Source organism: Grus americana, chromosome 4, assembly GCF_028858705.1.
Source record: "Grus americana isolate bGruAme1 chromosome 4, bGruAme1.mat, whole genome shotgun sequence".
Lineage (NCBI taxonomy): Eukaryota > Metazoa > Chordata > Aves > Gruiformes > Gruidae > Grus > Grus americana.
Window position 1 is genome coordinate 78889692 of NC_072855.1, and position 22604 is coordinate 78912295.

General features: G+C 40.4%; 1 protein-coding gene across 7 annotated transcripts in view; it reads left to right on the forward strand.

Moving 5' to 3' along the window:
- NDST4 (N-deacetylase and N-sulfotransferase 4) overlaps nucleotides 1–22604 on the forward strand; it is a 149601-nt gene that overhangs the window by 83647 nt on the left and 43350 nt on the right. For all 7 annotated transcript variants that reach the window (XR_008577070.1, XR_008577071.1, XR_008577072.1 and 4 more), the window contains 3 exons: nucleotides 7557–7644; nucleotides 12608–12762; nucleotides 21562–21747. Coding sequence is in view for 2 of the 7 variants with exons in the window: in XM_054825141.1 (XP_054681116.1) it covers nucleotides 7557–7644; nucleotides 12608–12762; nucleotides 21562–21747 (429 nt within the window). In the remaining 5 variants the exon portion in view is untranslated. The remainder of the gene's footprint in view (nucleotides 1–7556; nucleotides 7645–12607; nucleotides 12763–21561; nucleotides 21748–22604) is intronic.

The window sequence follows — 22604 nt, forward strand, 5'->3', positions numbered from 1 at the left end:
TTCCTCTGTGCTGAACTAAAAGCAATTAGACTCCTGACAGTTTTCTGACTTTAGGACAGAGTTACGAAATAGCAGCAGAAATAAATCTGACAAATTGGGTATTCCACTCATAAAGGAAAAATAAATTCTTCTGTTTGCAATAAACATATTACATATGAGCGCAAAACATGACTTTTTTTCTTGCTTCAAATAAACCCACATATCCTCTCAGACCTCACACTAAGCTGCTCAAGGGAAATGCTGAACAGACTCAAGTAATAGCTCTATAATAAAAAATAGATCTGCAGACAGAGCTGGCTGTGTTCAGCACCATCAGAGACCTTCCTATTAATTATTTATATAGCACGATAGATTAACATAGTACTTCACAGAAATAAATACAAAAAGAAGTCAAGTCCCATACCTCAGGAAGGGAGGGCAACGTCCGAAGCCCTGCTCACCTCGCTGGGTGGGGAGAGTGGTCTGCAACTGGCACTGGGAATTACACCATTTGTATAACGCACTGGGCGAAAAGTGTCTTGGGTGGGAACGTAAATCTGTGAGGGCTGACAGTCACCCATTGATCGGGGCCTGGTTAACAGCTACTCAAATCAGTTTCGGCAATGGGTAAATAGTACAAGTGATTTCAAAATCTCATTAAGGATTTGACTAACTTGAACCCCATAAACTCCTTTCAAAATCTAGCCAGTAAGTCAATAATGTGAATTCTTTATAATCCTTACACTACAGTATTAAAGAATTTTGTATTAAAATTTGTTATAAGCACATTAAGTGGGCTGAAATCCTCACCACACAGAAATCAATGACTCAGCTTCACTGGATTTATAAATTCCTCACTGAGTTGTGTTTTAAGAAGTGCCAACACAGCTGATTTGATTGTCCACCTTATGGCAGAAATTTGTACTCCAAACTGCAAGCTGAAACTAAGTGACCCTGTCAGTCATGTCAGGCTAGACATCACTTTTTTCTTTATAATTTTAAATTCAGTTTTCCTATCAGAAAAACAGTGACTAGCTCTTTCACACCATCCTTATGATGGTTACTGTGATTATTATTTCATGGTAGTCCTATGAAGATTGCATTGGCTATGAAGTTTGCCAAGATCACATCAGGCATTGTCAGGTTTGGTTTTTTTTTTTCCTAGCATAGATTTTAGGGAGGGAGCAAGAGCAGGAAGAGGCAGAAATGACATCCTGACAGCAGCTGCTTGCAGTGGAAAGAAACATTGCTGCAAGTATTCTTTGCTTTTTTCCTCTATAAATTTTCAGCTGGAAATCAAGAGCAAAACTACTACTTTGTAGTCCTCCAACTTTCCACAGACCACCAGCAAATTGCTGCACGGAACAGCTTGGGAATGAACCTCAGGGCTATGTAACTGCAAAAGCATTAAGGACAGATGTTAGGAACAAGAATTAATAAATGCATTAAGACTTCTTGGCATTAATAGCAAGTATGTACCACAGAAGTCTGAGAAAACTGTCTTGAAGTGAAAAATACAGGGAAAAATTTCATTAAATCTTAATTTGGGTTAGAAGGGATTTCTGGAGGTGATCTAGTCTAAGCCCCTGCTCAAAGCAGAGGTAACTTCAAAGTTAGATCAGATCGTATCTCAAAGGACAGAGATTCCCCAGCCTCTCTGGGCATTCTGTCCCAGGCAAAAATCCTGTTTATTAAGCAGTGCATATAAACATCACGTATAGAAAGATTTACTGTGAAGAATATCTTCATTTATATATTTGAACATATTTTCTATCTACAGTACATATAAATAAATAGTAATGTGTGTATAGTGAGCATATATATTTTATGCACACAGACAAGAAAAAACCTGCAGCAGTGGAATCACTCCCCAGCACTAGGATCCATTCCTAAATGAATGATGACTTTGAGTAATGGCAAGTTAGCCCACTTTTGACAAGATTCTCCGTCATATCCCTCAGATGGTGACGGGGCAACGTAACCTTGGCCATGTAGCCCTGGGATGGCAGACACTGGCACATCCTCCCACGCCAGCAGCACTTCCTAGAATGAGTCTGTGGAAAGAAAATAATTCATGATGACAGCAAATTATAAATACACTGAAAAGCAGAAATATCTAACTTCCCCTCCTTCCCTTGATCTCCTTCCAAACTGCGTGAAGAACTACATCCTTTCTCATCTGCCCTCCACATTGTGCAGTCCTCACGGACAGGCTGTGTAGTAACTTGGGATCATGCTTCCTTGGGCGGCTCTACCTAGCGGCGTGCCCCAAAGGCTGGGGACCTGCGCACCATAACCACAGAGATCCCTGCCACAGAGACAGGAACCTCCAAGAGCTTGAGTTTTTCCTGGTTCCCAAAATTCACATTCACAATATAGCCTCTGGAAGGCCACATGTACGACCAGGAGTTCAAATGAAATGTCGGGCTTCCTGCTCCACATTGGGGTAATGTTGAGTCCTGCCAATCTTGGGTCCCTCCTAGGCTTCTCCTGATGCTCTCGAACATGTTCAGCAGCTTCTAGGAAGGCCCCTGAAACTCCTGCAAGAGTCAGGAATTTGGTTTTGCAGAACTGTTTAGAGCTGATATAAGGACATTTTGACAATTTCAGTTTTCATGCTAAACAATGTTTATGTTTCACAAACTTTTGACTTTCACCAGCTGTTCTCACAGACGTCAGTCCCTTCCTTCCTAAAGACCCTTCCTCTCTCTAACACTATTACCTGTGATGTGAGCAGCCTCTCAATTGAAAGGCACATGAAGCAATGTCTGTTAGCCTGCCTTCAAGATGGTGACCCGGCATAAAATGCTAGATAAAGGACAAGGATCCGCATATTAATTCATGTAATTAATCCTCTTTGGGTTTGACTAAAGTTTCCACTCTATTTTCAAAGAAAGGTATCACCAATCCCTTTCACGTGCATTTGCACACACACCAACACATGGTTGCACGTACCTCTGCCTCACTACAAACAGCCCCCAATATTGATCACATTTGCCTCACTTTCCCCGATACGAAATATGAGATCAGTTTTTGTTGGCTCAATTAATCTGGCGTCTGTCCTCTGCACCCTATAAATCATTGCACATGCAAAGAAGGGCTCATGCTTTAGCAGTACTATTGATCCACACAGACCTTTGGGTTAGGAGTAAAGCCTCTTTAATTACTTTGGCTGACTTTCCGGGCTTTTTTCTTTTTTTTTTAAACAATGTCTTGGGAAGACTAGTACCACGTTTTAGTGTTGTTATCACTTAGCTTAGATTTGGACTTTTGGTCCCCAGAGAAACACTTTCTACCTCAGCCTGGCCTGCCCAAAATCAGAAAAAAGTCGTTCTTTTACTTTCTCTAAGGATTTGATAACCCCTACACTTTCCTTAGCCAGAGGTGTTTTGACCTTTAATTAAAAGGAAAATTTGTTGTCTTCCATTCAGAAGGCAGCAAATAATGAACTCATTAAAATGAGGTTAGTGTTCAGGCCTTAGAGCAATAAGAGCTGAAGTCTCATTAGCAGCTAACAATCCAGAACATAGCACATAAATAAACCTAATATGGCAGAGCAAAATGCCTTGGTGCATTAAATTTGAGCAGAATCAAATGTTTACAGTCAATGATGTCTGGGGCATGAAGTTTTAATGTACTTAATAAAGGAAAGCAAATTGCTTCCTATTAGGCATGAAATGTTACTGCAGAAATTGCCCCAAAAAGTTTATTATGTAAATGAAGGATAGAGTTATAATTATCAAGGACATAGTGGGAAAATATCACTTCTGCGTAATAGATGCACCAATTATGAAGAATAAAGACACGGCAACTTCAGATCTACAAAAGGTAATTATATGGATTAATGTAAAAGGCTGCTGAACGTAAATGCAATATAAAGAAAAAAACGTATCTTGTGGATGCCACAGAGAGAAGCCTCATTGACAAAGCAAAGAATCAATTAATAAAATTAAACCCGTGAGTTTTGAGAGATTCCAGGCAATTAATTTTTTGTACTTGAAAGAACAGCTTGGATTACCTTAAAAAAAATGCACTCTGCCTAGCCTGGCACTGGGACATGACTGTTTTTCCACATGCAGGTGTGCTCCATGGTTCTTTCCTTGGAGAAAATTATTTAGCATGATCTATTTAACTGTCCAAAAATAAAACAGTGAGTTCCAGCTGTTGCTTTAACCCACCCCTGAGTTGAACGGGGAATGCTAATTGCATTGTCACATGCAAGTAGCTCTCCTCCACTTACAGCTCTTGTAAGCCCCAGTACTCAGAGGAAAAAAAGTCATCTCACTGACCGAGGAAAAGACACACCCTGGCATGTAGAACTTGAATACTGGGGTTAGACAAAATATCCAGGAGAAAAATCTTTATAAATTAGATTTGTCATGCTTTTCCCCCCCCTTCCATCCACATTCCTCTATATGAATCTCCCTTCTGCTGAAGTTGTGGGCACCTACCATTTCTCCCTCAGTGAAGGCAGCAAAGTCCTGAGGTCAGCATGCGATGGGGATGGGGATGGGACAGGGACAGGTGAGCCCCCCGGGGAGGAGAGATGCCAAGGAGAGCTGGGGACAGCACGGGGAGGACCAGGCAGAGTGCCAATAGCTGCATTCGCACCTGGCCTTGGGTAGGATTTCTAGCTGTTAAAACTCAACAGCCCTTCTCCATCCTGCAAAACGCCTCAGAATAAAATAAATACCTTCTGCCTCGCGTGAAAAGCTGCGCAGGTCCCAGAACGGTTTCTGGCGCTGGATGCCAGGGATGCGCAGCTCCTCCACCCTGCACCATCCAGGAGCCGGAGGACTGCCCGAGCAGCAGCGTTTGCAGCTCTCCACACAAGCAGGGGGTCACCCTCCCCGGAGAGCGCGAGAAGGGAGATGGAAGAAAGCTGTCTGCTCTTCTCCTGCGACAGCACTTCTCTATGCTGCCTGCTGTTAAGGTCTGTACCTACAGAGACCAAAGTTCTCATTATTTACTGTGCAAAACTACCAGTGAAGGCAGTACGAGTCATTAGCGATTTTGCTGGAAAATATGTTTATTAAAAATAGGGAAGGCAGACCCTAATCACCTAAATAGTGACTTTTTTATTATTTACGTAAAGGATGTAGATGATCTTCCCCCCTCTACAAACAGGCAAGTAATGACAAAATAAGTTTGGACTGGCTTAGCTGACAGTATCTTAGTACTAAAATTAGGTGAGGTCATGAAAATGAAGTTTAGCTGCAAATTATATAAATTAATATGCATATATGGAAATTGCAATTAAAGTCTTGAGGACCAAGCCAAATCCAGTTTGAGTGACAGATTTGCCCTTTAGACAGAGAAAAAAGCTTGACACACTGCAGGTTACAGGATTTACATCTTAATCCTCACTCTGTGTTTTTAATGAGACCTCACTGGGCTGGAAGGCTTCTGCCTATCCCACAGTTCAGTCATCTTATTGAGACGTGAGTGTGAGGGATATCAGAGAGAGAAACAAGTGATATAACGATGTTTGTTGCCTGTACCTTCTTATACTATATGTTAAGTGATGATAATTTCTCGAAATGTTCTTTCCTCAAAGGAAAATTGAATTGATTTTGCTCAGCCCATCAGTCTTTCTCAACATATATAAAATGCTCTAGATAGCTTGGAAAATTATGTTCTAAAACATAATGACTCAGATTCTATGCTTGTGACTTTAATGGTGTCAATTTAGTGCCAGTTTTTACCAACTGGGGATTCTCCTCAATGTCTTAGCCAACAGTGGTGTTGATCTCTAAGGTTTTACATTTTAGTGAACATTTAGTTGTTACATATTATGTAAATACAGTCCCACATGTGTCACAGGATTGAAATAATCAACTTATTAAGTGTCTGGCAAGATAGGCTGGAAACCATACTGCTATCTGAATATTTAATGCTAAAGCACAAGATTTACTGTCATTAGATTACTTTATTTCCTTTAGCAAGGAAAGGAACTTGCTCGGTGACTGTTGCAGATGATAACCACTATCTTTGTTTCACATCTTCCTTAGCACCTAATAAATGTTTCTATTTAAAAAATGAAGGCAGATGCATGCCATCTGACAATCTTTTGTATTACACTCCCGACCTGCCTGGCACCCGAATGATGCCTTGTGCTCCAACACGCACGGCGCCAGTAGCTGCGTAATTAGGAGGGAATCAACAACTTGAAGAAGTTTATGTCCTACAGCAAATGCTACCAGGTAGCTGACAGCACCTCCCACTGTAGTGCAAAGGAAATACAATAAGTCATGAGACCACAAAAACCTGACCTGCTTAGTTCGGCTCCGCTGTGGACTAGGGTTGCACAGGCCATCAGTCTGCATCTCAGCTGCTGAAACCCTGGATTCATCATTTACTCTGGACTGGTGATACTTCTGGTTTATGGTCATGAGTTTGTTGTTATTTTTTAAATTAGACCAGTGGGTTGTGCAAAACGGTAAAACTATTTTCCTGTAATATTAAGTGAAATTACTAATGACCATACAAAATGTAATTTTTTCAAATGAAAGGAAATGTTAGCTGGACTCAGACTGTGTGTAAACCACTGCGTTCATTTTGTCTTTGAACTGTGCAAGAACATGAACATTCAATCAATAGAAATGTTATTAATAGATAATGGGAAAAGTTCTCAAGAGCCACATAACGGAGACATGGAAAATTGATGAAAATAGACCTTAAAACCTATTCAACATTGGCAAGACCAATAGGGAGATAAATGCACTATCCATCTCACGTACGTAGCACGTCCAAATTACGTGGGCTGGTGATTGAAAGCGTACAGATATGTGTGCAGCAAGGACTATCTTTAGCAGCAGTGCAGAGTTGACAACAGTAAATGTAGATAACCCACGCAGGCTGAACCATCTTTTCTTTTTCTCTAGCCGTTGGAAATATGTCCAGGGAAAAATGGATAGGTGACCAAGACTATGCCTATTTCTTCTATAAGCAATACCCTTTCCTTCCATTTCATTGAAACTGGTCTTATCTTTTGCTTGGAGAGAATAAAAATAAACAGGGATTTAATTTCTGACCCAGACAGTACTTCCACCCTAGGTCAAAATGGGAGTTCTGCTTATCCACACTTAAACCTGAATTTGGTGTTCAGACACCATCAAAAGTGTTTCTGCAGGTAAGTAAATCCCAATGCCTCCACATCTGGACGGCGAGTAGTATTCCTAATTTTACTTTGCGTTTTAAGCACATTTTATCAAGCTTCATTAATAACCCAAAGCATGGGTGACCTAGTGATTTAGTATATTGTTGCCTCTGAACGGCTGGATTCAGCCATAGATCACTGCAAACAGCGTAGAGTATCTCGGTCCAAGGTACAGAACCATCACCTAACTTTGGTCCTCAGGTTCTACTACTAGCATGGCTAGACCATCAAACTCTGACAGAACAAATTAAGCTGACTGTAATCGTCTTATAAAAAAAAAGAACGAGCCCGAAATAAAATGTGAAACATTTAACAATCTTTTTTGTATCTCCTCAGTTGGACACAACTTTTAAAATGAGGCATTCCAAAAATTAATATTCATTTTTCTAAATGCATGTTAATTTCTTATTTATTTCAGGCTTTACTAGAGACTCAAAATTTACTGCGCACTCAGGTTGCAAATTTTACCTTCAACCTTGGATTTTCAGGAAAATTTTACCACACAGGTAAGAAGGAACTTCATGCTCTCAGGTAGCTGCAGTTAAATAGGCGACAGGATTTTAAACCTAGCTTTAAACGTGCCCTTTTTAAATAACATGCTGACTCAGTGGAGCAGTGGGAAATACACGCTCCATCATTTTAGCATCCAGTGTTAATTCAGTGTCCAAAGGGGCAAAAGTGTGCTACTGATGAGCTTCTCAGGAACACATAGATGCCCTCGGTGCTTTTCTGAAAGATGTGTGGTAGTAAATCTTAAGGTTATAAAGGAGGCAAAGCAGCTGCTAAGATCTCTGTAATTCCACAAAAGACAGGACAGCACAGAAGACATACTAAGGTTTCTCCAGTATGATAGGTATGATGAAATATAAAAGATTGGAAAAAACATGTCTCATCCTCTGAAGAGGCAGAAGTGTTTGAACGGGATGCACAAGATTTTGTTGAGACTGTAAAGGTAATCTAGCTCAGTGGTCTGCAAATCAGGAGGGATGATAAAAGGAAAACAAGATGAAAAGAAATTTGTATTGAAACCCTGCTCCTTTCACTCTCTATACGGTAATAAGTTGCACACTTGCACTGTGTTTCTGTTGAAGATGAGGCACTTTTACATCTCCTCCTCCTGACCCCTTTCTCTCCTGCTTTTTTTTTTATTTTATTTTTTTTCCCCCCTTCTCCTCTGCCTTCTCCGTAACACTTTGCTGCACCTCCACTCAGGCTTCTCTCTGCTGCCACTGAGCCACGCCGCTCGCTAGTACTGCTAAGGCAAAAAAAGACATATTCAGTGACTCCCTTCCAAGGACACACCTCCTGTCCTCCTCCTTTCCAAACCCCGTAGCCTTCCCACCTTTGAAGACCAGCTCCAAAATCCTCAGCTGTCAATCCAGCCACATTTAGTGACACTCACTGAGTGATGCTAGGGAAGCTGAGAAGCTTATTTGGAGCAGAGGAGGAGGCATTACAGCAGCAAGAGGATGGGAGGGTAAGTTTAAAAGCTAGGAATGATGCAGTCCCAGCTGTCATGCGTCATGAAGTAGCTGTGGAGCAAGGCAGGTCACCCCTCTCAGTGTAAGTGTAGCAGTACTCCCCTTTTCATTGCCGGTATTTCAACACCAAACAGATGAGTTTGTATTTGGCTCTTACATCTCCGTTTCACCACCTGTTAGGAGAGTACCGAGGTCCCTGGGAGAAGGGGAGACAAGGAAGCATTTGAGGGACGAGTAGAGAGAAGAAAACCAAAATTATGTGTTTGTATCGCTGTCGCTTTCAAAGTCCAGGCTGTTTTCCCCTTGCGCAAGCACATAGTGCTAAGCAACTGCTGCCCAGGAAACCTTACAGACTAAAGATATAGGCTGGAGAGCCTGAGAAAAATGAGAGGTAGAAAGAGATGGAATTACTTGCCCGGAGTCATATAGCAAGCCAGTGGCAGACCTGTGATTAGAGAGCAACTTCAGAGACAGAAGTTCAGTATTCTCCTCACTTCATCTTGACCTGCCTGTGTAGTTATTCCTTCCGGAGATTGATTGAACACACACGTAATACAGCAAAATAAACAAAAATAGCCCAAGGCTCTGAGCCGCTCTAAAGTCGGATGCTGCTCAGTTGTGGCCGTCTACAGAGTAAAGCTGGTACCACTCATTAATGTGTACACCGCAGAGAAAGCTAATTCAAGGAAGGGAGGAAAAAGATAACTTATTATAAATACTATGATGTACTGAACAATGGCTGGCACAAACCATGCAGCCTTTCTACAAAATCAACCCCCTGACCTGCCAACGCATTTTTCTCTATTCGTCCCAATGGCCTCCATATTGTCGTCACAGGCTTTCTTGCCCAGCTGATACAATGCTGACCAATTTCAGATTTGCTATTGTTGTAGAGAGAGAAAATAGGAGAACATGCATGTGTGCCTGCCCTCCTAAGGCAGCGCTACAAAGCTAGCGCAGAACCACTCAATGAGTTGAAGCATGTCACCGCCTCCATTAAGGGACCTGCTGCTGCCGGCGCTCAGCGATGCATCTGAGTTTTTAAGTGAACAAACACTTCATTTAACAGGTTGGTAGCGGCATCTTGTTATATCAGCTTAGTGGAAAGGTTTCAAAGTATTCTCTGTGCAATATACACTTTATTGACTCATTATAAATGAAACATGAAAAGGTATTCTTTAATTACAGTCAGTGTGGCTTGTTTACCCACAGAGGCTTTTACTATCAGATATTCAACATGTTTTATTAGCGCACTGCAACTGCTGTCCCTTACTGACTTCCTTAATGTGTGATTTTGCTCTCCTTTCCAAAACTTGGGTCATTTTAAAACTACAGGAGGGAGATGAGCGTGGGAACGTGTTGGCAGATTAGACAGTTATACGTTTCCATCAAAAGATGTTGCTGACATCTGTACTACAGATACCAATTCTAGTTGGTGTGCCCGCGCACAAGTACAATAGCTGACACATCAGCCTCACTGCTCATCATCTCACCACCATCACCGTTCCCTTCTGTGGCACTGGTAAACTAGGCTTAATATACTATATAACAACACTATTAGCAAAAAACTGAGTAGACCCTATTAGTTACGCAGTTTTAACAAACACTTTCTGCTTGTTCACGCTGTGGCAATAGAAATTAAGATGTTCTCAGGATTTGCATTTAAGATTTATAAGATTATTGACAGCAGTTTCAAACTTCGTTTCAGTTTTGAGCTCAAAAGAGACCTGTGAGTTATGGTTGTAGTTTTAAAATGTGGGGTTATTAATTACGTGCAAACAAACTTGGAATTCTTACCTACCTGTGGAAAGTGCATATTGCATCTCAAAGCAGATATATGTTCACCTCCTTGATTGTAGATCTACTGCATTTTTCAGATTTCACATTAAAATACAGAAAGTTATATAAAGAATGTTGATTGCACAAGAAATTAAAACCTCAAAATCCCTTGTTTTGCCTTCAATACTCTGAATAAGGGATTGGGCAAAAATATTTAAACAAATGCTCCATTAAAGCTTTGCATGAGATTTTTTGGAAATAACGCTACTTAAGAATTTATAAACTCAAACAAGACTCTTTTTAAAGGCTTGTAAAGAAAATTATCCTCAAAAATACCACCACCACCAAATGTTAAACTTCCAAACTTTCTGATTCAGCTCTGCCATTACAGGGTGGGGTTGTTTTTTTTTTTTAAACTGGAAAATGTTATGCTTTAACTCGTTTGATTTTTGTCACAATAAAAAAGTGCAAAGTTTGATTAGTTGTATGTAAATTGTACAAAGAAATTAGTGCAAAAAAACTGGATTTTAAAATGACGTTTTCAATAATGAAATTATTTCAAGAACCACACTCTATTTCAAATGTTAATAAGACACTAAATTATACTTTGACCTAAATCTTGTGTCAGATGATTGTAATTCTTTATATATTTCAAATATACACTTTTTTCCTCTTCATCCCTACCTTCAGTTTTCTACCTTCGGGTTACCAAAGAGATCTTCAATAGCTTCACAGACTCCTATTCCTTTCTCTTCTGTCCTATTTTGAAAGCCTACGTTAAGTTTCTTCCCCCAATCACATTTCCCTTGCGTGTGCCTGGGTGACTGCAAGTGAACCACAGACCCCAGAAAACAAGCGAGCGGTCGTTCAACAGATGCAGTACCCAAGTTTTGTACGAAGGAGCAGACATTCACAGAAGGAACAGCCATCAGTCCTTTCTTTTCAATAATTACCTAGAAAACAAGGTTGTTTTCCTTTTCCAGCAGCACTCCCATCAGCGGGAGCAACTGTGTTAGAACATGCAGAGTGCTGCAAAGAGGGGAGTAAAGTGATTCAGTGACACCAGGAGAAAGTTTCAAAGTAATGCTCTCCTTGTGTAGTGGCATTCTTCAAAAAACACTGCAGAAGCGAAAAATAAAAATAAAGAGCTGAAGTGCACGCACCGAACAGCCATCTCCGTATGTTCCTGCCTCATGCCACGAAAGTAAACAGTGACATCCACGGAGCATTTGCTTCCAATGAGTTTTGCAAAACTTAGAAAGGCTTGTAAGAAGAAGCGATATCAACGTGTGCATCGGTAGACTGAATTTGATGATTTCTTTGGCTGAAGCTACATAAAAGCATTTAAATGGTAAAAGAATAAGAAGGAAGGTTGCTAATAACTGAATATTGTTGAGTGATTTGAGGGCAAAGTTACTGAAATGTAACTTTGCCTAGCCAATTTGAAAAAGCACTGCAGACATATGTCTGCAGATAGCGAAAGCAGCATTGTACCCTTTCTCAAATGGAAGGTTTTCTTTGTTATAACCACACACACTTGCTTCTGCCTGAGGCAGATACTCTTGCCTAACACAGGAGTTCTTAATTGTTTTTAGTTCAAGATTAAACCTGGTAAAAGTTGAATACTGAACTATAAGAAACAACATTTGGAATCCCTTTGCCATTACAGCTTCATTTTTCCACCTAATTATATTCTGAGACTACTGCAAACTTGTTTCACACTTTACCAGAAGTTACCAGACTCCAATTTACCGAGGCTAATAAGGAGGTAGCTATAAGCAGGGAGGGATCCGGCAAGACTCTGGCACGCAGCTCTGTAGGATGTCACCATGGCCAGCTACAACTGCCCAGCGTCTGGCAGGACCAAAGCAGGTGGCTACACAAGTCCATCCAATCTCCACCTTCACGGGGAGCCTGAACTTTTAAATACTCCTAGTGCATTACATAGCACAACAATTAGCCCTTGCAAAGTAATTCTTGTTAGAATTAGTCAGTTAACACCACACCAGGAATACAAAGGGATAGCTACCATCCGTGCTAATTCACCTCACTCCTCTTGTGATATGGTCGAGCCTGTCTGCAGCACAGTGAGACATCCGGGCCAAGGACACTAGGTTTATAGCAGCCTCTTCTGCATTTAAACACACAATTATGGGCATTTTTCTGCTGTTGCTTTTCTATTACCATTTTTTTTTTCTTTCTTTTGCAGGGACTGAAGAGGAAGACGAAGGTGATGACCTGCTGTTGAGATCTGTGGATGAGTTTTGGTGGTTTCCCCATATGTGGAGTCACATGCAGCCTCACCTCTTCCACAATGAGTCGTCACTGGTGGAGCAGATGATCCTCAACAAAGAATTTGCAATAGTGAGTAAAAGTTACCAACAGGTTAACTAGGATACCTTCGCATATTATAGCTATGCTTTACTATCTGGTTTTATGTTTATATATATCATACATATATATATTTACACAGATTTGCAAATAAAGCAGCAAGATTGGAAACTCAGCCCAAAAAAAGCCTTTCTGCGACTCAGTCTTGGGCTGAATTTTGTCTTGGCCTTTTTCACTGACACGGGCTTTCTGGAAAGATGTCAGCCCTTCACCCAAGCAACCTTGCGAGACCTTAGCGGGATCAGCAGCAGGGAAATCTCAGCAGATAGCGGCTGGCCTTTTAAGCTTTAGGAAGGGGTTTGTACACAGGTCATCAACTTCCAGAAGTCTGGTGCAAACATCCTCAAGAGGGGAGGGAGGAAGTCGTAGTGAACCCTGAATGTTGCATATGGTTTGTGAGAGATCTTGAAGATAATGACGCAAATAAGTGAAGCTGCTGGATTTCACTCTGCTCTTTTTTAGATGACCTGCTTGAAAATATGCTTTTTACATAACTAACCTGTTGCTAATATTTATAGATAATGATGTTTCATTTCTGCCCATTCGTGTTGTTAACTTACAAGAGCTATCCTCCTGGCATTGCCTAGAGCTCAGAGTACTTGTACGAGGTCAGGTGGAAACCATTCAGAGTCCTTTCAGAGTAATTCTACTTGCTTAGGGAGCATGACAAAGGAAACCTGAAATCTATAAATGCTCACTTTGGAAAAGACACTGTGTGGTCTTTGACAAGGTGTAGAAATGCCAAGCAACCGGAGCCACTCAAAAGAACAGAGTGACCCGGCGGGGCTTTCTCCGCTGCTCAGGGAACACAAGTCTCAGCCCCTCGCAGCTCAGAAAGGCCAGCCAGCAGCTGCCCCTTCCTCCCATCCCTCGCATGAGCCGAGGCACATCAGGAAACCGGCAGATGCCTGAACAAGCAGCTGGAAGCAATTTATTCCCTTGTTTACAAAAAAAATAGTTTCCTAACAACCTTTAAAGAAAATTCATTAAAAATGGCTTAACTGTTCACTCTTCTTGCCAGACTTCCCGCCCCTTCCCATCTCCTGCTTGGCAGGATGTTAGCAGAGAGGCATTTTGGATGACTTTTTTCCTTTCTATGGTTCTGCTTTACTATCAGCCTTCATTCCTGCCATGGCCTGTTCATGCCTTTTGCGTAGCCTGGCCCAGACATCCAAATATAGTGGAGATTTTAAACGTAAGAGTATTTTCTTAAATTTTTTTTTGAAGTAATCTGTATCTCAAAAATATATGGTCCATTCATCTTTAAACGTATGAGGAAATTCTCCTAGTATTTTCAGGAAACATGAAGTCCTCTAAGTCAAACCACCTTTAGGAGTAAGATCCATAGCATAGCCCAAAAACAGAGCTTGTAATAGAATCTGTTTGCAACTCCAACTACAGAAAGATAAAGCCCATGTCCCTATCATCACTGAAGGGTAGAGACTCCTTAGGGTGCCTATAAATAAGGAGCTGATGTCAGTGAAACGCTGCTGTTATTACAGTTTTATTTCCTGCTAAGATTTGGACAGGGGTTGTACCAACCTCTTAACCTTGAATCTATATGAGCTGTACAATTTACTTATGAGAACATTTCTTTTCAAAAGGCTTCCTGTGAAATCCTCTCTGTGGGAGAAATTTATCTTCCTGATATGACAACCTTCCTGATAGCTATCAGAGGGGTCCTAGCCATGACTTCAGAGTAGTTTTGTATCCTCCCCCACTTTCTCATCCTCAGCATCATAGCTTTCTTGGGAAAGAAACTCCCTGTTTTACAGCTGCATTTCTGTAAGTCTTCCAAAGTTAAAGCAAACCTCTTTTCATTATTCTTTGACTTCACACTGTGGATCCCAATTTAAATTTGAGATCCAGAACAATACACAGAAAATCAGCTTGATGTTGTACGTGTTTTATTCGTGCTCTAATATCTTTGTTTAGTATTATACTCAGGGGAACACAGCTGGATGCTGATGCCATTTCCCAATTATTGACCTTATCTCCCCACCTCCTGCTTCAGCTGCAGGTAGACACGACATTTTGTGTCAGTTTCTGCAAGGAAAGACGCAATAATTATTTGGAAGTATGATCACATTCATTCTTCACCTAATGGGGTATTTCTTTTTTTTTTTTTTTTTTAAACATGGGTAAGAAGGTAACAGAGTCTTCAGGATGAGAGAGCACATCATTATGCCTGAGAAGAACAGTCAAGGTTGCTTTTAAGATCCCAAATATCACAACAAAAATTCTGTTCATTAAGACCTGTTGCCTCCTCCTGGCTTTATCATTTTAGAAGAAAGCTAAAACAGATTATACTGTCCAAAAGTCTGCACCCAAATCCCACCACAGTCAGCAGTTTCTCCATGCAAGATATTATCAGGCTTGGCATTGGCGTCCTCTGGGGGGAAAAGGTTTCATGAAAGGAATGTCCTTCTCTTGAGTATTGTGGATTCAAGCCAAGTTTAACAAACACAAGCCAGCACACCTGAAACAGTATTTCATGGATATTATCGCATGGAGCTATAATTGTACATAAGAATAATTTTTATTGGCTTTTGTATTTACCCTGTATGCATAATCTTTGGCTTGCAGGAGCTCAAGTACACATACAGTCTGCTGAACACTGGCAAGAAATACAGGTGTTGCAGCTGGCAGCTAGATAAAAGACCTCATTCTGGTTTACACAGATATATCCATACCTCATAATGATGCTCTATAAAATGGGGGCGTACAATTGCAGCCTGCTTCAAACAGCTGTATCACAAAATACATGTAGAAATTGGATATCTATACAGTTTTGTATACATACAACTAATTGCTAATTAGGTATCTAATTGCCTTGATTTCAGTGCAGATATGTATACCTCTGTATCTGGGGCTTAGTAAAATCAACAGTCTTTAGAAGATTCCCTTACACAAATTGCTTGTGAACCAGGAGACTGCCTTTAACAAGAGCCCTCCAAATTATTATATTTTATATGTCACTGAGATATTTATCATTTCTGCTGTTTCACACCCAGTTGGTGAGAGGAAGATAGTTCCTCACAACTTCCATAAGTGTTATTACCCCACTGCTGTCGAGCCAGTAGGAAGCGTGGGAAGTTTTGCCTGGCAAAATCCTTGTCCACGCACGCCTGAGTGATGGGCCCCAGAGCTGTCCCCATCCGTAGCCCCATTCCCAAAACCCTCGATGCCAAATCTCTTCTCAAGCTGTCATGATATCCTCAGCCTCAGAGGAACAAGAGCCAGAGATTTTAACACTGGTAAAGTTGCAGACATTGCTGTCCCAATGTCATCTTACTCACATAAATACGGACGGTATGCTTCAGAGCCTGGCTAAGGAAACAGCAAGTGACATTTATTTTGATTATCAGTTGGGTTTAACTTAATCATATTTTGTGGGGTTTTTCTATCAGAGGATCCCAAATTCCTTTAAAGACAGTAATGGATTAAGCCGTAGATTAAGTTTTGCAAAACTGATATCTCAAGTATTATTGTCCTTGTTTATAGGCAATGCAATTGATACATAAAAAGGTAAACAAATTGCACAAGCAGAAGTCTGATAGTACATATTCCAAAAAAACCCAAATCAAGTCTTCGCTGCCATCCTCTAATCACAAGATATCCTTCCTCCCCCCTTTTGTACATCCTTATCTGACAAAACCAAGTAAAATATATTCAACGCCTGTAGCTCTTTGTTTTGTCCCTTGATTTGTTTGCTCAGTGATTATCTTCTGTGCTCATTTGCAAGCATGTGTGCGCAAAGCACGGTAGAGATAGGCCAAAAACTATCATTGACTGTAAAAAGGTAGCTGTGATCTGATATGAAGCGAGAGACAGACATATACAAAACAAACAAATCGATTCAGAGATACACATGTACAAAAAAAACAAATCAATTTAGAGCCCATCTAGTAACACTCCTTGGCTTCTGTCTCCTGTTTATAAACCAACTACAGCAGCACATTATCACTTCCTCTGCCTAAAACTTTTGAGCTGCCCAAACCACAAAGAAACCATGAGCTTTTAATATACCAATTAAATACCAAGAATATGAAGACCAGTGACCACATATCAAAGGAAAATTATCTACATGCGATGAAGAGAGTCTAATTTGTCCCATTATTAATATCTGTAGCTAATGTTGGGAAGGAGATGCCCACTAGAGATTGCATCTAAAAATGTTCTGTAAGTGGTCTGTGTAGATAGGATAATGTCCTGTACAGACAGAATGAGATTTATTCTCCATAACCTTAAGGTCCTTCCAAAATAGTCTGACTTCAGTAGTGCTTTTGTCCGTATCAGGAGTGTGCTTTGACAGCAAATCTCTACGATTGCCTCTCCTTTCTCAGCTTTATTTGGTACCACATGCATGCAGAGTCTACGCATTTCCTAGTCACGTATAGCTTCCTCGGTGCTGGACTGCCTTTCTTCATTTCACATCCTCAGAAACTTAAGATCTTAAATCCTGGCATCTTCTCTGCTTCTTGGTAGTCTGCTATGGTGTGAAGCATGCCTAGAACAGGAGTTGTGGTGCTATCTAGGAGACTCCTATGTAAGACTGGTAAAAAGCTGGCTTTTCCCATGTCCATGCTAATCCTGGATCTGACACCGATGCTAGAAAAACCTAGCTTTGTTAAGACCCCTTGTACTGTCTGCTTGGTGCACTGAACAGCCACGCGGCAAGGAAGCACGCTACGGCGATGAAAAACTGACCGTGAAAGGAAATACCAACAAAGAGAGCCCTTATATCTCAATAACAATCACCTCTCATTTGCTGAGCTGTCTTGTCTGGCTAGAGGGCTTTTAAACAGATTTTTACAGTTCAGAATTGAAGAGTAATTGAAAGCTGAAATATTTATTCAATAAAAGTTATCCAGAAATGTAACCCTTGAGAATAAAAAAACCCATGTGTCCATAAAGGATAAAATACAACACATTTTTGTGAGTGCTGGCAAGCAAGAAAGTAGCAGATTCATTTACCAGATAAGAGAAACTTTACTAAATATTTTCAACTGACATAGTAATATATAATCTCTTATAGGAAATCTCACCTATGTACAGCAGCATTAGAAATATATCCCATTACTAATAATATGCAAAGCTTATATAAATCTTTTAACTTTGGAAGGTAACGTCTTAACAAGTGCTACATTTGCTCTATCACCTACTGTTGGACAAAGTCAAAAGGTTTAGCAAACTTATCTGAGGTTGTATTGTTAAATTTTTCATTTAAGGCTTTACATCAAAGAGAATCCTGCAGTTCATCTGACTGTGTGCAAATATCTACAGTAGACATAAGATTTAATAAATTAAAATAAAAGGTTGCCTTTTTATTCTTTCTCTGACGGTGGCCAATACTAGATGTTTCTGTAAAACAAATCACCAGTGGTCTTTAAGAACCAGAACACCAGTTGTGTTATAACAGCTTTAGGTTTTGTTTCATTTTATTTCTTACTGCATTTTAAGAAGGACTTGTAATACTTGGTGCAATCAAAAACTGTGGCTTTTTTATCAGATCCTGATAATATAAATAGTCAATCTTCCAGATGCTGTTTTTTATTCAAGTTTCCAACATCTGCTCACAGAAAAACCTGCTATCGGAATGCAAACCTACTTGTTGAGAATATACCTTCTTCTGGAGAGCTGGGCTCATTCTGCATTACCTGCCCTTTATTTAGCAGAGAGGGGTTTTTTTGCAAATGCAGAAGAAGTACACACAGCACATGCTGACTCATGGCAAACAGCTCATTTCTGTACAAATTGGAAGGTCAAAAGAGGTTAGGAGTTTCAAGCAAATCTTCACTTGCTTGAACAAAACTGATAATTGAGAGAGATAAGCAGCTGGGGCAGATTGCTTCAGCCTTTCAGATCAGAAGTAACTGTCCTACACCTGGGCTTTGGGCAAGGAAACTTTGGAGGGTGCAAAAATGAGCCAGGCTGCGTTGGCAGGACTATGAGTTTCCCATTCCCATTGCGCTGGCTTGGGTGCGTCAGCACGAGTGTGCGACTCCCTGGGTTCTGCCAGGTGAAGTGACTGCCGCTGGCCAGGTGTGCTGGCCACGTGCAGGCGTCAGAGGGTGATTTTGAGCTGGTAGTAGTCTGATCCACATACCGCTTCCTCACCGGAGGAAATAAGGTACTCCTGGAGAGGATCCTCTAGTCCGGTCTGCTTTAATATTGAACTCAACCACTGCTGCAGCTTCAGCTTACGCTGTCATTTAAATTAGAATTGAAAGTCTCTTAAGGCACCAGTAAAATAGGAATACAAATTTAACCTGTCCAAACTTAATGGCTCTAGGGTCCCAGCTTAAGCGTGCAAAGGAACATAATGCTGCTGTTCTCAGTGCCAAAAAGGTCCAGAAATTTTCCAAACTAGACAAACACATGCACAACATTTTGGAACAAATTTTGAAATTAAAAAAATCAATGGAAATTTTGAATGTAAAAATCTAAAAATTTGTAGGAAGTTGTTCCTTAGAGTATATAAGAATATACTCACAAGCATGTCCCATTTTGCCCTATAGCTCAGATTCAAATGTATACTCCTCCTTTAACACATTGGTTCTCAATCCCAAGCTAAATTTAGTAACAAAATGAGAGGAAAAAAGGAAATAGAGCAACAGAAGTCACTAAAAGAGGACATACAATATTTAATTTACCCAGTAAACTGAACATGGAATTGACCAAAGAAAACCTGATTATTTGTTAGTTGTTTTTTCTTAAAGTCATATTGGATATCTGAGCAACTGACACAAATTTGCGTGATGAACCTCATAGTGAGCAGGATTTATTCAGAGGCTAATTAGCTTTTTATATTGAGAACTTATGAAAAGCTGCCTTATTTTATATTTGTGAATGTCAGATTACCATTTCACCATTCTGTTGCTATGGCAATACCAGCAGCAAATAGTAAGTAGATAAACAGGATTTTACATGTATTCATCCAGATACCTACTGTTGGACACAGCATTCAGAGCAATCTTCATTATCTAGCTCAGGACACATTTGCCTTACATTTCCATGTCTGTATATTCCCTAACAGGTTTGGTGAAGGTTTGTAGATTCAAGTTAATACAGTATATTTAAGTTAACACAGTGTTTTTGACAGCATGAGCATCATCGACTACTCAGGCAAAGTAATAAATGGCCAGATTTTTCAGAAACCTTTAGATATAGCTTTTTTCTTTATATATCTTCATGGCAAAAACCAGAGAAAACAGTGATTTAACACTTCTCATTATAGAGCTGTTCCTCATTTCACCCTTAAACTGCCTCATGCCTTTCAGGTAGGTAACAACATTAATAAGCAGAAATTACATTTTGCTCTGAGTAAATTACTGAATAGTGAGTTTGGTTATCTCTTTTTCTGAAATCAGCCAGTAACCTAAGATCTTTACTAATAACGAATGGATAATTGTTTGTGTTGTGATGTATGAACAAGTCTTCCCTACAGATTTAACTTAATTTTTGTTAATGAACCAAAAACTTCTTTGCAAAGTACTTGAAGATGCCCAGCAGAACCTGCTGTTCCTGGAATTAAAGTAATCAACAGTTCTTGGATAACGTGGGCAAAAGTTCGGACAAAAACCCCATTAAAAAATCATCATCTCCCATTTTAGCCATTTCCCTCTGAACATCAATTTTACATGAACAGAAAACAGCTGATGCGTGCTGTAGTATTGGGAGTACAGTGAATTTAGTAAACTCCTGGAGTGTGGGAAGGGATCTGGCGAGAGCCACGGCAGCAGGACCCCGTTTGCAACCTGGACATGCCATGGGAGAATTGAAAAGGGCTTTTACCGGACCTTCTGGAAATGATCCTCAGCAGGAGAGGAGGCAGAGCACAGCCTTTCCTTCTGCCAGTAGCTGGTGACAAACGCTGGATGCGCTTCTGAATAGTCACTCAGACCAATGAAACTAATTGCCTCATTTTCACATGTATAGCTTACACTTCAAATATTTCGCTCTCTTAAACATATCCCGGTCTCTGGATGTGGTTATCAGGCCTCGTCATCAGAAGAGCAGAACAAAGGCAGGAGAGCATCAGGAGTGAAGGGAACGCGTCCAGCACACTCGCGGCTAAGCTTCTCCCTTAATTCCTTCTGCCTGCACATTAACTACCCCATTGAGCCATTGGAAGATATTTTCAAGATAATCTATATATTATATTCATGAAAAAGCACAAGTTTCCTCATAGAAATGGAGCTAAATAAATATTTATGAAATATGTCCGTCAAAGTCCAGCTTTTTTTTGCTGCTACCTTAATACTATGTAACAAAAATATAAGCAGATTCAGAATCTATGGGGGATATTTATTTTTCTAAATCAGGAAGGAATCTTGCTCTTATTCCAGAAATAGGAAACAAAAAATCCCACATATGTCACTGCAACAGTTTTTTCCATCTGTTTACTGCTCTAATGCTGTTTGATAGCTTAGTAAATAAGCAGCACCAGCTTACCAGATTACCTTTAAAAAGAACCAGGCAGGTAGGACGCATATTAAAATACACACAATATGTAATGAACAGGCAGGTAAATCTATTCCATATAACAGTAACGCAACATAATCCAAGAGGATTATTTATCCCTCTGCAGTTATCAAACTTTAATTCCAGTGCCTCTCATCCCCCCTCCCCACTTTTAGCTTGTGGTACATACGAATAGGTACAAGTCTGTCCAAGGACAACAGCTTCTCCAATGCTGCTGTCTGCAGGAAAAATAAACTTGGAATAATTACATGTTCTTTTGCTGTTCCTCCCTCTGTTGTGTTGCAGGAGCACGGCATACCGACTGACATGGGGTACGCAGTGGCTCCGCACCACTCCGGGGTCTACCCGGTTCACATCCAGCTCTACGAGGCCTGGAAGAAGGTCTGGCACATCCGAGTGACCAGCACAGAAGAATACCCACACCTGAAACCTGCACGGTACAGACGGGGCTTCATCCACAATGGCATCATGGTACACTGCATTTCCATGCTTCATAGCAATAGTATTTTAAGTGACTCAAAAGTATGCTATTTTTACCAAATGCTTCAAGTTTTACGGCAATCATTAAAATTCTCTGTGATCGAGGATTTGTAAGGATGCCAAAATAGTGCATTTGTTATGCAGCCAGTTAAAAAAAAGAGTCACACAAACTCAGGCAACTGCAAACGTAATCCTCAAACTAAATGTACTTGTAGTCCCATCAACTATCAACCAAGTTATAAATGCGTACTTTGAAATTCATTAAACTGCCTAAGACTTAGGTTTCAAGCTCTGGTTCAGCTTCATGCATGAAAGCATTAGAAATCCGCCACCTGGGAAGGTGAGCAGGAGTAAGTCATCTCCTCCAGTGAGTATGACACTTCTGAGGCAGAGGTTTCATTCCGAGCTTTGCTTCCGGAACTCCCAGAGCCAGAGGCCGGGCTCATGCCCGATTCTCCCAGACCATGCATTTGTGCAAGGAGAGAGACGGTTCCTCACGTACACGCTTCAACTGCATAAAGGGCAGGAAAATGTATAAAATTATTTGTCCTGCAAACCTGTAGATAGGTGAAACACAAAAATTGAATATGCACAAATGAAGTTAGAAATATTTCATCCCGGGATGCTTTAAAGTCCCAGCTGACTTGAATATTGCCTACGCATGTAAAGTTTAAACTGTGATCCCCTAAACAAGACAAAAGGAACATCTTAATCAACACCGAGAAGTGACTGCACAGAGTCCAATTACTATTGAAATAGCCTCAAGTTCAGCAGTGCATTTACACATGTATTAACATGCTCTGCCAAATGTAGGTTTTATTTATTGTTTTAACTGAGTAGAAAAGCAA